This window comes from Pleuronectes platessa, chromosome 22 (assembly GCF_947347685.1).
Source record: "Pleuronectes platessa chromosome 22, fPlePla1.1, whole genome shotgun sequence".
NCBI classification, from domain to species: domain Eukaryota; kingdom Metazoa; phylum Chordata; class Actinopteri; order Pleuronectiformes; family Pleuronectidae; genus Pleuronectes; species Pleuronectes platessa.
In genome coordinates this window covers 661,927-677,372 of record NC_070647.1, presented here as the reverse complement: position 1 = coordinate 677,372, position 15,446 = coordinate 661,927, and the positions used below count along the sequence as shown (strand labels likewise).

Below are 15,446 nucleotides of genomic sequence, written 5' to 3'. Positions count from 1 at the left end.
ACCCCAGATCATGATGTCACCCCCTCCACTGAATAGAAAACATCTCAGGTGGCATCTCCTTGTCATGCCACTAACGTTGGAAGCCATCAGGACCATCAAGGTTAAATTTTTTCTCGTCAGAGAATAAAACTTTCTTCCACCTTTGAATGTCCCATGTTTGGTGCTCCCTTGCAAAGTCTAAACGGGCAATTTTGTGGCGTTGAAGGAGACGTGGCCTTTGAAGACGTTTCTTGTTTTTGAAGCCCTTCCTTCGCAGATGCCGTCTGATGGTTATTGGGCTGAAGTCAGCACCAGTAATGGCCTTAATTTGGGACGAGGATTGTCCCGTGTCTTGACGGACAGCCATTCGGATCCTCCGGCTCAGCGCCGGTGAGATTTTTTTGGGTCTACCACTTGATTTTTTTATTCCATAACCCTGAGGATCTTTTAAGAAATGCAAAATGACTGTCTTACTGCGTCCAACCTCAGCAGCGATGGCACGTTGTGAGAGGCCTTGTTTATGCAGTTCAACAATCCTACCACGTTCAAAGATGGTGAGCTTTTTTGCCTTTGCCATCAAGAGATCTTCACAGTGTGAATACTTGACAGGAAATGACATGGACATTTTTGCACAGATTTTGGCTTTTAAAGGCTGTGGTCTTAAACTTTTGATCAGCTGATGAACAGCCTATTTGAGTTAAATTGTTGTTTTCAATAAATTGCCTGCTCACAACTTTTGGTCTCTTGTTCCCATTTCTTCTTTTTGTATTTTGAAGCTCTACTTAGAACCTTCCTAAGATCCAACAGTGCAAAATACAAATTCATGCAATTTTTTAACTGGTCTTAAGATTTTGATCAGGAGTGTACTTGGGTGTCTTCATTGTACCAAATATAGACAATGTGATCAAGTCTAATTATGATTTGACCATGGAATCAATTACTAGTTTGATTAATAGATGCACATCCATGCCAACGTCTTTAATTGGAAAGATAGATATCTTGAAAATGAAAAGACTTCGCAAATTACTCTATTTGTTCCCGGACATCCCATTGCTCCCTCCCTCAGATCTATTCTTTAAGTGAAAAAAGTTTTTCATAAATTGTCTGTGGAATAACAAACGACTCGGACTAAAGCTGTCTCTTCTGTACTTACCATATGATAGAGGGGGATTCCAATGTCCTAATCCGGTACTGTACTATTGGGCAGCTCAACTAAGAACTATTATGTTTTACTTCTTTAATTCTTCTGTCTGGAGAGATAGGGAATCTCAATACCTAGAACTATCCTTTCCTGAATATATGTACTCAACCAGTCTAAAGAAACTCATAAGTAAAACCAGTAACCCCATAACCAGGAAAATGATTAATGTTTGGCATGCGGTAAGGAAATATTTGAACGAGGTACTTTCTCTTTCACATTGTAGCCCACTTTGGGTACATAAAAAATGTCATACCCGGTACAGCCAATAGTGGATTTAGGACATGGTTGGATAAGGGGCTGCAGAAAATGCAGAATTTAAATAATGTTAAACTCATTTGAAGAGTTGTAAATACATACAACATTCCAAGGACAAACTTTTTCAAAGTTTTTTGCAAGTCCGAAGTTTAATTGAAGCGATCCAAAAACAATCACTAGCTGTTCCTCCCTTTTCACCATTAGCGAAAACCATTTTGAAAGACAGTACCGTGAAAAACATAAATCCAGATTTTATGGTTCACTCATATCTGGGTCCCCCAAATCTTCTGATGCTAAACTCAGAGCTTGGAGAGAGGACTTACTGGACATTGTTTCATTTGGCGATTGGGAAAATGCTTGCAAAGCAGCTTAAACTCAAATCGAAAACACACATCTTAGGATTTTAATATATAATTGGCAGAAAAACTAAATAAATTTAATAGCAATATTCCAGATTTATGCTTTAAATTTAAGCTTTTCAGTATTACTAAATGGTAGAAAGACTTTCTGCATGTATACCATTAGAAATAAACCCCCTCTTCTATCAAGGGGAAACAATAATCTTTTGAAAGAATATGGGGTCCTTTTCTTAGTTATCTAGAATTGACAGATCTGAAAAACATATTGAATCAACAGAATGAATCTGAAAAGATCGATTAAATGCCCCTCTGCTGGGAACAGAATGGTATCCTTTTAATTTGGTCAACAAACACGCAGTAGATCAAAGGTTCAAGTATTTATATGGGGCACAAATGATTTCACAAGTAAGTCCCAGCTAATGGTCACTACTTTTCCACAACTGACAATGTTGCTGTGGCCACACCCACCTTTTAACATAGGCAGCCACCACGTCGCTTAATGAATGACTCGAGAATATAGGAATTAGTTGCGCACACATTTTGAGAAGATAATGCAATTTATATTTTGTGAAATATGTCAAGTCTTAACCAGTAAATGAGGTCAGGTCCGAGTGAAGTCTCAAGTCATTGGTGTGTAAGTCCATGTTAGGTTGCAAGTGTAATGGAAATTTACTTAATAAATTCTTAGTTTAATCTTACAGCAGACCTTTCCATCTAGGGTACAGCTCAACATAAACTGTATGGTGCACCCACTGTCTAGCATGTGAGCCAATTGTCTATTCATGTCTTTTGCAGAAGTTGATCCCGAAATCACCTGAATTCTATATTGACCTTTTGCTCTACTCTGTTTTAACTGTGTTTTTCCTTTGTTCCAAGAACTCAGCTGACTGACACAACACCCTAACCATACATGATACTATTTCCTCTCCAACAGATTTAGGATGCAGCCTATAAGGGCCACCTTTACAGACGATATGTTCCAGACAAAGAACAGTACATTCATAAGTGTGTGTAAAGTGTCAGTACCTCCGACAGCAAACAGGGGAAGCAATAGAAGGCATATCTTACACCACATCCAGTTAGCCACCACTGTTTCTCATAACAAGAGCGGGAGAAGCCAAGGGTGCAAGCTCACTTGTCAGCTACTGAATCTGTTAATTGGGTCAATCATTTTATCTTGTTGGGGTGTTTTTGTAAAGAAATAACCGGATTTGCTGAAGTTCCCCTTGACATGATTATATGGTTGCTGGTCAGCTCGCAGCGGAAGTAAGTCAGTGAAGGCGGCGAAGGTCGACCAATCACATTAGATAAAAAAAACTCACCTCAATACCTAGTGTCTAGGGCTTCATCCCGTGGAAAATATGCAACAACCAATTAAAGAGCAGCCTCAGGTCCTTTGGTTGCCAGAAATGTAAGGACCCACATAGAGCTTTGACTCCCTGTCCGCCTTGCTGCAGTGCTGAGGAGGAACCTGGGATTGTTCATATTTACTTCTATCCATATTGAATAATAGGAGATTTTGGCATTTCGGAGGGCTAATTTAAACTAATCGGTAAAATAGTCGACAGATTAATCGATTGAAAAATAGTCGTTAGTGGCAGCCCTACTCTGATTTACTACCTTCTTTGTCTAGGGTTGTTTGCAATGAGGCAGTTGGACTATGAAGAAAGTCATCAACTATCGGGGTGAAGTTTTGAATACTTTTCTGTATTTTAATAACACCTACCTGTAAATATCAGAGGAATACTTTCCCTAAATATGTTTGCAGTATTATATTTTAAACACTGGCTAAAATAGAATTTGTCTAAAATGGGTGGAGTTAATTATTATAAATTAATAAAAAATGGTCAGACAGAAGGAGGTTTTGGAGAAACATAAAATGTTCAAGTGCAATGCCATATAGAATAAGGGTGAAACAGTGAATGGTTTTATTAACATGTTGAATAAAAAACAATTGAGCCTATTAGTGAATAAAATGCAGAACCAAGGATCTCATTAGCAACAACAACATGAATGTTGAAATCACCTACCATCATTATTTTATCTGTGCTGAGAGCTACTTCAGGTAAAATGTCTAATTTAGCAAAAAATTCTGAGTAAGTGGCAGGTGGACTATATGTAATAACTAGATCCACTAGTTTTTGTGATTTCAAGCTTGTATTTTGGTGGCAAAGGATAGGTCTTTGAAATTAGCTTAACTACCTTTAGGTTGATGGTTGATAGATAAATCTATCTTACCCTGTGCTTCGGTGAATATGAGTAATAGTATGGGTGGGGACCAGGTAGCCCACATTGTTTTCTTGACACCACCTCTACAGCCAGCGGTGAAAGGATGACTTGTGGCTGTATATGTCATCACTTTTGTGACCTCTGACTGATAGAGTCGTATGTCATTACTACAGCTATATCATTTGACGAATCCTCACTTCCATCCCGGCAAGTAAACTACATTTATTACAAGTAACGGTATAAATATTGCTATATAAACCTAGCCTCAGTGGGTAAGATGGTCAATACACAAACACCACAGATAATGGAAGTGAGAACTCACTGCAGCACGTCAACTTTCTTTTAGGTTTACACAAAAGATTAAATACAAAAAACCTTGGTGATCATTGGACTTAGTAGAAATGCACAAACACTTTTAAGATTTCTTTGATTTGTTATTCATATAGGTGGCAGTTTGTCTCATGAAACAGGTTGAGTTTCATGAGTCTGCAGTTACCATGGAAACTGAGGATACTTGAGGTCAGAAAAGGTCCATGGACCTCATTCACTAACAGTACGTACGCACAAATCTGTGCTTAAACCGTGCGTACGAATGTTTGCCGCACAAATCTGGGATTCATCAATGTTAGTTCCCATTTTGTTCGTACCCTGTGAACAAATGTAGAACTTCCTCAGACCATGCCTACGCACAGATGATGAAGGCCAGACGGTCTTGGAAAATGTGAACACACCCTCTTTTGCCTAAATGCATAGTATATTAAAACTCCATTTATTTAAATAAAATGTATTTATTCATTTACCCAATGTATTAAAAAACATTAGAAATGTATGCCCTTTCATCCTCATCTCTAAAACCTGCTGACTTCATATTTATGTTTCTGGATAAACGGGGCGACGCTTCTTCTGAAACAATGAAATTAAAACACCGCATTAAGTCTTAATCTGTGGAAGGAACTCTTCTGTCTGCAGGAGTGTGCGTTCATTTCTGTCCCTCTTCACACACAAACTGATAATCACATGAATTCATTTATAAATCGATGATTTCGGATCATGACTCCGGGTCGTTCCGGTCCCTTTAAACCTGATGTCCTGACTGTGCGCGTCACGTTACTTCTCGTGTTGTTCAGCAGTATGTGTCTCATAAACTCTAGAGAGAATCAAACAAACACAAAGTAAATGTCAGTCCTTTACATGTCCTAATAACTTGTTATCAGTGTTTATTGTTAAGTGTAAAGTGAGCGCTGGTCAGAGGGGAGTGATGAGGGAACAATCTCCGACAGAAACTCAGACACAGGACGACCGGACTTTTGATGAGTGTCTGATCCTGAAGCAGTAGTACTATAATTAATCAGATGGAGTCCACGTCGCGATGTATCTAAGATAAATGTCCACAGCTCCAGTGCTCAGCTCTGTGCAGGACACAGCATTCAGCGCCTTCGTTATTGCAGCCCAGGCTTCATTCTTTTTAAACATCGTCACCCCGGAGGACCAATACAGAAAAGTGTGTGTTTTGTGTCTTCCACCTCCGACGCCTTCAATTTCTGGTGTTGTGAGATTATTGTGTTTTTTACCTTTTGGGGTCGTCTCTTATAACTTCAACTGTTCAGTTCAACGCTCTCTTCGTGACAAACAGACGTCCTTATATGGAGAAATAGAGGAGGGTCAGTATGCTAATTACCAAGAGCGGCTACGCACCTGTCAATTTAGAATTTTTCTGATTCACAAACATATGCATGATGGTTAGAACAAAATAGGCTGGTAATCACATGTCATGAATTTCTGCACACATGTTAGTAAATGGTGCCCAATGAGTTGGTATGTGGGGTAACACAGTATCTTGCCTAAGTGGGCAAGATACTGTGTTACCCCAAATTGCCCCTTCTCACTTTTTCATTAGATTTTGGTTTATTTAGTGTTAGCTCTCAAATCTTTACGATTTTTTGCACCAAAACACTTAACATTATAAACTTTATCTTTGTCCCTGTATGTTTTAGGGGTGCAGAACCGTGATGCAATCTGGTACCAGAGTCTGACTGGTCCACTCAGTGATGACCAGAAGAAACAACTGCAGGAGATATACAGCATTTCACAGCAACGTAGTAGCACTGCCACAAAGGGCCAATGGTGAGTGGAAATACACACAAAGGTGGAGGAAAGGATTTAGTTTGGAACAGAGGGAATGGGAGAAATAGAGACAGGCAAAACAGATCTTAGAGATATTTCTTAACTAGAACCCTGGCCTGACGGGTTGAGAGCAAAATATGTATTTTCCAAAAGCTATTCCTTCAGTTTTTTCAGACACTTTTTTAATGTTTTCAGTTAGTGGGTAAGACGTCTATATAAATAACCCTAGAGTAAACACAATGATTTAAAAACATTGTATTTGGAAGTTTTTTATCCACAGCTTGTGAGCACTTGTCAGATCATGCAGAGCTATTTCTGACAACTCACTTTGTTTCCTCCCATCTTTTGTCCCTTTTGGAGTTCTGTATTTGACATTTAGAATGACTACCAGTAACAGAATGAGTAGAGAAGTATTACAAAAAATATACTGTATCGTCTCTTGATGTGTTTTCAGAGTGTTGATGAGACAGATGAACTGCAGAATCAGTGAAGGGGGCCGAAGAAAGAGAGCAGCTGGTCTGACCCAACTTGAATTTAATTTCAGTCTTTTCTGAATGATTTCAGTCCAGATAAGATCATACCTTAATGGATCCCAACAAAACCAGGTTCCAGATTGCAATCAGAATTGGATGAGTACCAGGGGCTGGATTGGCATTATAGCAGTTTGAGTCCTAGTGCACTGTATAAAACCACATCTACTACTGGAATATTTCAATGACGTGTGTGTGTGTGTGTGTGTGTGTGTGTGTGTGTGTGTGTGTGTGTGTGTGTGTGTGTGTGTGTGTGTGTGTGTGTGTGTGTGTGTGTGTGTGTGTGTGTGTGTGTGTGTGTGTGTGTGTGAGAAAGATTTGCATTATAATTTTAAATTTCTTTGACCAGCATATATGTTCACGTAAAGTGCAGTCCTTTGATCCAAGTAATTTTAGTGTGCCTGTGTGGGTCCGAGAAACTGTACAAAAATAAAACTTCAACATGTGCATTTGTATGTACCTGTATCTGAAAACTTGTATCATCTCATGAGGTGAGCTCCTATCCAGAAAAAAAAGAGCCTGATTTCTGTTGGGGGGGGGGCTTGTGTACAGGTTGAAGACAATTGAGAAGAATGAGGTCCAAGACTTGTGGCCACCGACTATGACCACAGACAAATTAAATGTAAAATGGGAGGGATGTCTAAAAAGAAGCAGTTTTTAGTTTTTCTTCGACCCTGGTTTTTGTTTTGTAACACTTTTCAGAGCTAATTTAAGAAACAAAAGAATAATGTATAGTTTCCTGTGATATTCTTGTTATTCCATCCTTCTTTTCCTACCTTAATTAAATATCTCTGATGTCTAAATACTGTCTCACAAAGCCAGTAATATGGCTGTTAAAGAAGTCTTGTTTGATAAAAAATAAACACAAAGAACAGCTGAGCCTGATGTCATTATTAGTTTTGCAGAGAAACAAAAACTACAACTATTCACTATTTGTCATTAACATGTTTATAGACAAAGAATATATTGAGAATTTCTAGCAACAATGTTATTATTGCTAGCTGTAGATTGCTACATTTCAGAGACTCAAGCTGTGTGTTTACTGGGTTGCAATTGCAGCTGATATATTGCAGAGCAAATGTCTGGTTTTGCTGGTCTGGTATTGAACCACTTTTGTTAATGTACAGCTCTTTAAAAATCTCAAACATAATAAATTTGTTTTCTGTCCATCCCTCAGTTCAAGCAGTGGTCAATAATAATAATGATTGGTTGGACCATAAACTTTATCTAAAAATGGACGAAACTCCAACACTTCAGCCTAGTATAAAGAAATAAAGCCACAATATCCCATATACGATGGCCGCCGTCTTGCACATCTGGAGCTACACAATAGCAGTCGGGAAGGAGCCCGGGTATCAGGTGTTAAACCCCTAAAAATGGTGATTAAAAATCCCAAAAGTGATGTGATGTTGTTTCCTCAGTAGTAATTTTTACTCCAATCAAAAATAAAGCGATCCTGCACTGTGTTCTGTGTCTGCTAGCGCTAGCATCACCATGGCGGAGATTAGCTCCCTACTGGAGGAACACAGGCTTGCGCTTGCTGCCGACTTCAAAACTTCATACGACTCGATGACTTCAACATTGGACACCCTGCACACAAAGGTCACTGACCATGGGCAACGAATATCCTCTTTGGAAGACAATGCCACCGACACTGACCACCGCATTCAACAACTGGAGACAGCGTGCTCTGCCATGCAACGTGACAATGAGCTGGAACGAGCTCATAGAAGCCTTGCTCCAAAACCTGCCCCAGACGAGCGGCCACGACCTGTCATCATACGGTTCCACCGTTTCCAAATCAAGGACCTGGTTATTCGCGAGGCACGTACAGTTGCAATCAGAAATATTCAACCCCCTCACCTCAAAAGACATTATAGTGATGTGGATCACAGATATGACAATAAATGACAAAAAAATAATTAAACAACAAAAGATATTTATTGATACATATTTGAGTTATTTTGACAACAGAAGTTGACTTAACTTTGAAGTTCAAATGAAAAATGTAACTCTTTTAACACATGTGCATGTTCAGTATTATTCAACCCCCAGCTTCAGTTCTTTGTGGGGCATCCTCTAGCTTTTATAACTTCTAACAAACTTTTGCGGTAAGTGCGGACAAGCTTCTAAAACCTCGATCTTCTAAAATCTCGAATCTTTTCTTATTTTTCACGTGAAAAAGCCTCAAGCTCATTGATGTTTGATGGCTTCCGTGCTGCAACTGCCTTCTTTAAATCCCACCAAAGATTTTCTTTCAGATTTTAATCTGGTGACTGAGAAAGCCACTCCAGGATGTTTCAGGATCCTTTTCTAAACCAAGCTTTGGTTGACTTGGAGGTAGGCTTTGGAACATTGTCTTTCTGGAAAGTCCAATGATCACCAAGGTTTAATTTGTCAACAGAAGGCATCTCATTCCTCCTTAAAATGGCCTGGTATATCTGAGAATCCATGATGCCAGGTACACAATCTAGATTGCCAGTTACTGCCGCAGAAAAACAACCCAACATCATCAATAACCAACCATCAGGCTTGACCTTGGGGATGGTATTCTTATGGTCATAAGCCTGGCCTTTCGCATGTCAGACATACCGCTGGTCCATATGTCCAAATAGTTCCAGTTCGGTTTCATTAGTCCATATAACTGTCACCCAAAACTCAGTTGTCTTATGTTTGTCAGATGTTTATCTTATTTGCACTCTACCTTTTTGGGATGACCTTTGACCTAGGGAGTTGTTTCTGACCAGCTGGTGGATGGATACAGAGGGAATGTATTTGACTAATGTGTCTTCATGATCGGACACAAAAACGTGCACTTATTTAGTCAAACATCCCATAAGGGGACGTAATTTACCTGAAGTCAAGGGCGGAACCAATGTCCCTATATAACTGTGTGTAAGACCCCCGCACGTCAGATTTTCACCATTTGGCTGTGTGATGTCTCCGGGTATACCATGGTGCCCGTCCTGACCTGTGAAACTTCTGTGTAATAAACTTTGTTATACTGAAGGTACTAGGTCCTCGGAGTCCTTTCTTCATCATCAACAACTTCTACAACAACATCAACCTCTCGGCTACATAGAATATACGATACGCTTGTTGTCAAGAGCTGAGTGCATCTTGGAGTCCGGCCATGAAGTCCTTGTTTATTCAGTGCAAGTCTTCATCAGTCCATCCTGTAGGTGTCTTGCAGTCATACAGGGGTCTCTCTTAGTTGTTCTGCTGAGGGCCCTGGATGAAATGTTGGGCTTTCTTCCACGGCCAGGCAGGTTTGAAGCTGCTCCATAAGTTTTAAACTTCCTTATAATGCTCCCAATGGTGTGTCTTGGAATATACATTTTTGGGAAATCTTCTTTTATCCGAGGCCCTTCAGGTTTGATGAAATAATCTCCTCTCTCAGCTTTTGTGGAAGCTCCTTTGTCTTTCCCATGATTGGGATTTATATATGCATCCCAGCTGAAGCAAATGAGGGATCATTATAGAGTTCCCAAAGGCTTAATTATGTTTAAACTCCACTTTAGGCCATAAAAACGACCTGCTCTATAATGGCCACAATTCGCCTTTATCATGACTACAGCCCGGACCTGTTGAAACAACCATTTGTCCATGGTTTTGAGTGTATCTGGCGGTGCCAGCCGGCGCAGTGTGTTTTGTTTGTCTTGTCAGCCAGGCGGGCGAGCGCTAGCTTGGCGTTCCTGCTCTATTAACAGCGAGGCTTTCTCGGATTTGCGTAGCCTGCTGTGCAACCGTTGTACAGCGGGGTTCGTTGTTTGGGGTTTCTGACAATGTTTGTGCTTGGCTGGCGCAATTGCTAAATGTAGGCCTGTTTATGCCTGTTGCAGCTGTTGTTTTTTTTTATATGTTGCATTAGCATAATCAGATACGTGAGTTTTTGCATGTTCGGGGTGCAGTGCAATGGGCCAAACAGATCGAAAAATTTTGAGAGAAATGACTGCATGAATCTGTCCGCTACTTCCAGTCTCTTGATGGATATGACTCTGGAGAAGAGTATGATACAAGCCTGCACAAAGTCAAACCACATGTCATAATGTCTGCTGTCAATAAGCCCAATTGTTACCCAGTTTTTCCACTGACCTGCTGTAAATCCTGTGAAACCAGATAAAATTCGTAGGGGAATTCTTCCAACCTCGCAAGGTACTTTGATGATTTCTACTCTAGTTTGAAGTTCATCAAGGCTCTTTGTTGTCAAAATTCCTAGTTCTGTTCACAGTCGAAACACATGTCTTGCTGTACCAAGGAGAAGGTTGTGCATAGGATCTATGATGACAAATCTGATTGCATCATAGTAATTCAAGCGGAAAAGTTTTGACCATCTAGCGCCATACTGGTGTTCAATTATTTTCTGTTCTGCCTTCGTCCTTGCCCGTCTGGATATTCCGGCGAAGTGTATATGAACCTCTGATGACCGTGGCTCCCATGAAGACTTCTTCAAACACTTATGGCACCCTGCAAGAGTTAAATGTAATATATTAAACACACATATTTGTACCTGAGCATTCAATGAGAGACCTATTAAATATATCATTATAAGCATCTACATTGTTCAATATTTATTAATTATATATTGTAAAGCAAACGTTTGAATATTTCAATTACCTCTGTATGTCCAACAAAGCCTCCAAATTTTCAGGCTGCAGGAATATCTGATGACAGACAAACCAGTGCCGCTCTGTAAACCTGATGTCCTGTAAAAGAGCTGTCTTCCAGAATTATACCATGCCAAAATTCTTGGAGCTCATCAACCAAGGGATCTAAGAAAGCATTTATGTTAAGCAATGGCTCCTTTGGGCGAGGTATTAGTCCAACAAGAATCATGTTTTTCTTCCTTAAAACGGTCTTCACGAGGTAGATTTAAAATGACCAAATAGATGGCTCTCCCTGAATATGGTGCATGTTTGAAAGGTTGGAACCAGTCCACATTCAGCATCAAGGCCAAATTATTTTTGCTCTGCTAAAAAAGGCTCTCCATTCACATACTGGTAATCCTGCCATACTTGTCCATCATAAACATCTGCTAACACACCCTCAGGTATTTTACGTTTCCGCCATTCGTCACACCTCTCTTCAAATCCTGGTCTTTTAACAAGTGATTCCAGAGACTTTACAACACTGTTGTAACAGTACGGTCATATTGGATAGACATACTCTTTACCGCTGGAATATTTTGCTTTCTTTAGCAAGGCAGAGCCACAGTTCTTCCTTAGTGCAGACCTCTTATGTGGGTGTTTGTAGAATGGGATGTAGCGACAAGTCTTGCAAACCCTTGTACCATCCGATCTGAGCTCATAGGTGTCTGTTGGAATGTATACGGTCATACATTTTGGACATACCACATATTGTAAAAAATTGTCACGGAGCATGCCTGTCCAGCCCCTCAAAGAGAATAAGGTCTTTGGCATATTGTTCGCGAAGGTAGTTAGGGAATCAGTACAGAGAACTGTTCCCATTATCCACATTAACTGTTTGATGCACAGAAGAAGGGATTTGATGGCATTGTCAGAAATCTTGAAGGTTGCTTGCCATGACAAAATTGTCACAGTTAGAAGTTTCATCAGTAAGTGTTCTGGCTTTTCTGATGACTGACTGCTTTCATGTTCCTCTCCAGCTTGCATGTTTGGATAGACTTCACTCTGATCATCTGCCTGACGTTCCCCCTCTTCGTCCTCCTCAGTCATGTAGTCATCCTGTACAGATTTAAAGTACATCTTAAAAAATGGCTCAAAACAAATAGGTAATTAGCTATAGCAAATGGCCAGTTTGACTCTAAAAGGGATATCAAATATGCAGTTGCACTCTGAAAAGACCACACCCAGCACATGAACATGTCCATTTGAAAGTGAATAGGCCATTAAATGTGCAGCCTCACTCTGAAAAGACCACACCCAGCACGTTAATAATCCTATTTGAAAATGAAAAGATCTTATGTGCATCTCAAACAGCAAGCTTAGAATTTGCAATCGATTTGCTTCATAGTTACCCAAACAACATTCTGTACACTACTTTTTATGTTCCAAATCCTTACCACAATCTCTTGGTCATCATCTTGCACTGAATCTGAATCGCTGGAGTCCAGGTAAAGATGAATGCTTTGGTCATCTGCCGTTTCGTCTGAAAAACATCCAACCATATAGCAGCTACATTAATGATCAATTAAATATTTTTAACCAATCAGTGCCACACCAAACAGGATGCTTTTATAAGTGAACGCTTAGGACAAATTATTGTTCATGAACAACACTTATCTAGCCGATATATTACATTATTAAAACGTTAGACAGTGCTGCTTACCATTGTCTGAAGTCTCAGTTGGTGGGAACATTTATGGAATCTATCGTACTGAGTCGTTTCAGGGTTGTCGGGCAGTAGATGCATTTCCTCAGTTTCTTCAATCGCCCCAACCAAGGTCTCGGAGAGCTTCTAACATCGAGGGGGCGTTACTCTTGCCAGTATGGTATTGTCCATGGTCTTGACTGGATGCCACTGAATCATGTACAGCATCGGTTTGATCTATTTCAGATTTTCTAACCCAAAATCCATTTAAGAAATACAGGCTTCTATGCTCATAAAACTGTGTATGAGAGAGATCGTTGTCACACTGTCCACAAACGTGCCTGACTCTCGGCCTGGGGACTTCCATCATGAAAATGTTAGTAAAATGGTGACTCCTCTCATCTTTATTTGCTTCCTGGTCAGTCGTATACGTCATCAGATGGATCGTCCAATCACATGCGAGCACATGGTCACTTGGAAGACCTCGCGAGACAAGAGCATATAAAACGTTAACACCACAGAACCCCGGACAGCTTCGTGACCGTAGCGTTTCAGGCAGTCACGGACCCACGGACAGGGTAGTCGTGTCTGCGATGAATGAGTTGTCTCGCCAGCTCACTGTTTTGCACCGAGAATTGCATCTTAGGATGGACAAAGACCGCGAAGCCACCGCCGCAGCTCTCGCTTCCGTGAACAAGCGGCTGACTGCCCTGGAGAGTAACCATTCCAGTGGGCCGGAACCGAAACGGAAAAGACGGGGGCAGTGTCCCAAGCTTGCGGTAAGTGTTAAGCGAAAAATAAGCCATTTTGCTAACTGCTAAGCCACGTAACTTGCAAATCTTAATAGGGTGTTAACAACTGTAGGAAAAGTGAGAAAGCTAGAAGAACAAAGCAATGAGTGCAGAACTAGTGTACTTTTAAATGTTTATGTATTGTTAGAACCGGATTGTTCATAAATGTGACATTTATATGTTCTTTTGTATTTTTTAGGAAACTGTGCGACGTCTCCATAACTCCGAGACAGATGGCAGGCGCTATGACCCAGAGCAAAGGTAAGATTAAAAAAAGATACGCTTTGTTTCTGTGTGAAATTCGTTCTCTCTCTGAATTCTTTCTATCATATTGTTATCACAGCGTGAGCTCCCAACACAATGAGTCCGTGACTACACGTTTAGTTGCTGCTCTCGCGGAAAGTCCGGATTGGCACACTGAGAGCACCGACGTCGTCTCATGTAAATTACTGTAGTAATGGTGTTATAGTGTTTAATCTCAAAAACATCCCCAAACTGCACCCCACTTTAACCCTGTCAGATGCAGAGAAGCTCGTTCACGCATTCATCTCCTCTAGACTGGACTACTGCAATTCACTTTTCACTGGGATCACTGGCAAGAACATCAAAAAAACTGCAATTCATTCAAAACAGCGCTGCCAGGATCCTGATGTCCGTAAATATGAACACATAACACCAATTCTCCACTCACTCCACTGGCTCCCTGTCTCAACCCGGATTGACTACAAAGTAGTGTTGCACGGTTTACCGGTACTAGAAAGGTACCGCGGTACCCTTACGTTAAAAACAATACAGTTTTGCATAGTTTTAGTACCGGTACTTCATTGAAATAGCAGCAATCAGAGCGCACTCGCTGTTCTGCTACCTGTCACTCTGCATGCAGACTGCGAGGGGCGGGGCTGCCACCTCTCATACATGCAGGCGGCCCTCACTCACAGCGAGTGATCTCAGGGGAGACATGGCATCATCTGCAGGAGCTCTCGCCGACCTTCCTCGGCTTATCGAAAAGAAAGATGCCAGAAGTGAAAACTGGAAATTATGTGGCGCGACCGGGCGGAGACATAACAGGTGGGGCGCGCGAGTGGGATTGTGAATGTGAGGCGCAACTAATGCTTTGACGTCCGCATCTCTTTAATGGCGGAGCAGTAAAAAAAAGTAATTCTTTCTCCGGAGCCAGGGGTTCTTCAGACACTCTGCAGCGGCTCCCTGTACAGTGTTCATATGTTGAACGGTAACGTGAGGGAACGTCACGTTAATTTGTCACGGCTCCTGGTTTTATCATATTGGCCTGATACGATGCTGATTTGACAAATTAGCGTGACGTTCCCTCACGTTACGCGTGTGTGTTTTTGCGCACTTTAAAACATAACACCCCAGTCACTTGAATGTGTTCTTGCCCTATTGCATGTATTCTCGTTTAAGACGTTGATCTAGCTTTCAATTTGGCTGCAAAAACGTAGCCCAGGTCATTGCCAAAATTAAACTCAATTAAGAATTAAGAAAAAAATTAAGAAAGAAAATGCTATACATGCAAAATACATACAATTTGACTTATGTGGGCCTGTAGGCTAATACTAATATGAATGCCATTTGTTAAGTGTTTCAAATAGCTGGGCAGGAACAAGCTGGTAAAAAAGGGAACCTTACAGATGTTTTATTTATTACTATCAGATAAACCAGTGTCGTA

The 15,446-nt window shown here is 40.7% G+C and overlaps 1 protein-coding gene across 7 annotated transcripts in view; it reads left to right on the top strand.

Moving 5' to 3' along the window:
• Positions 1 to 7,556, top strand: part of ipo8 (importin 8) — an 88,252-nt gene extending 80,696 nt beyond the window's left edge. For all 7 annotated transcript variants that reach the window (XM_053414584.1, XM_053414583.1, XM_053414581.1 and 4 more), the window contains 2 exons: positions 6,018 to 6,147; positions 6,602 to 7,556. In XM_053414584.1, the coding sequence (XP_053270559.1) occupies positions 6,018 to 6,147; position 6,602 (131 nt within the window). In that variant the 3' untranslated portion in view covers positions 6,603 to 7,556. The remainder of the gene's footprint in view (positions 1 to 6,017; positions 6,148 to 6,601) is intronic.
• The last annotated feature ends 7,890 nt before the right edge of the window (positions 7,557 to 15,446 follow it).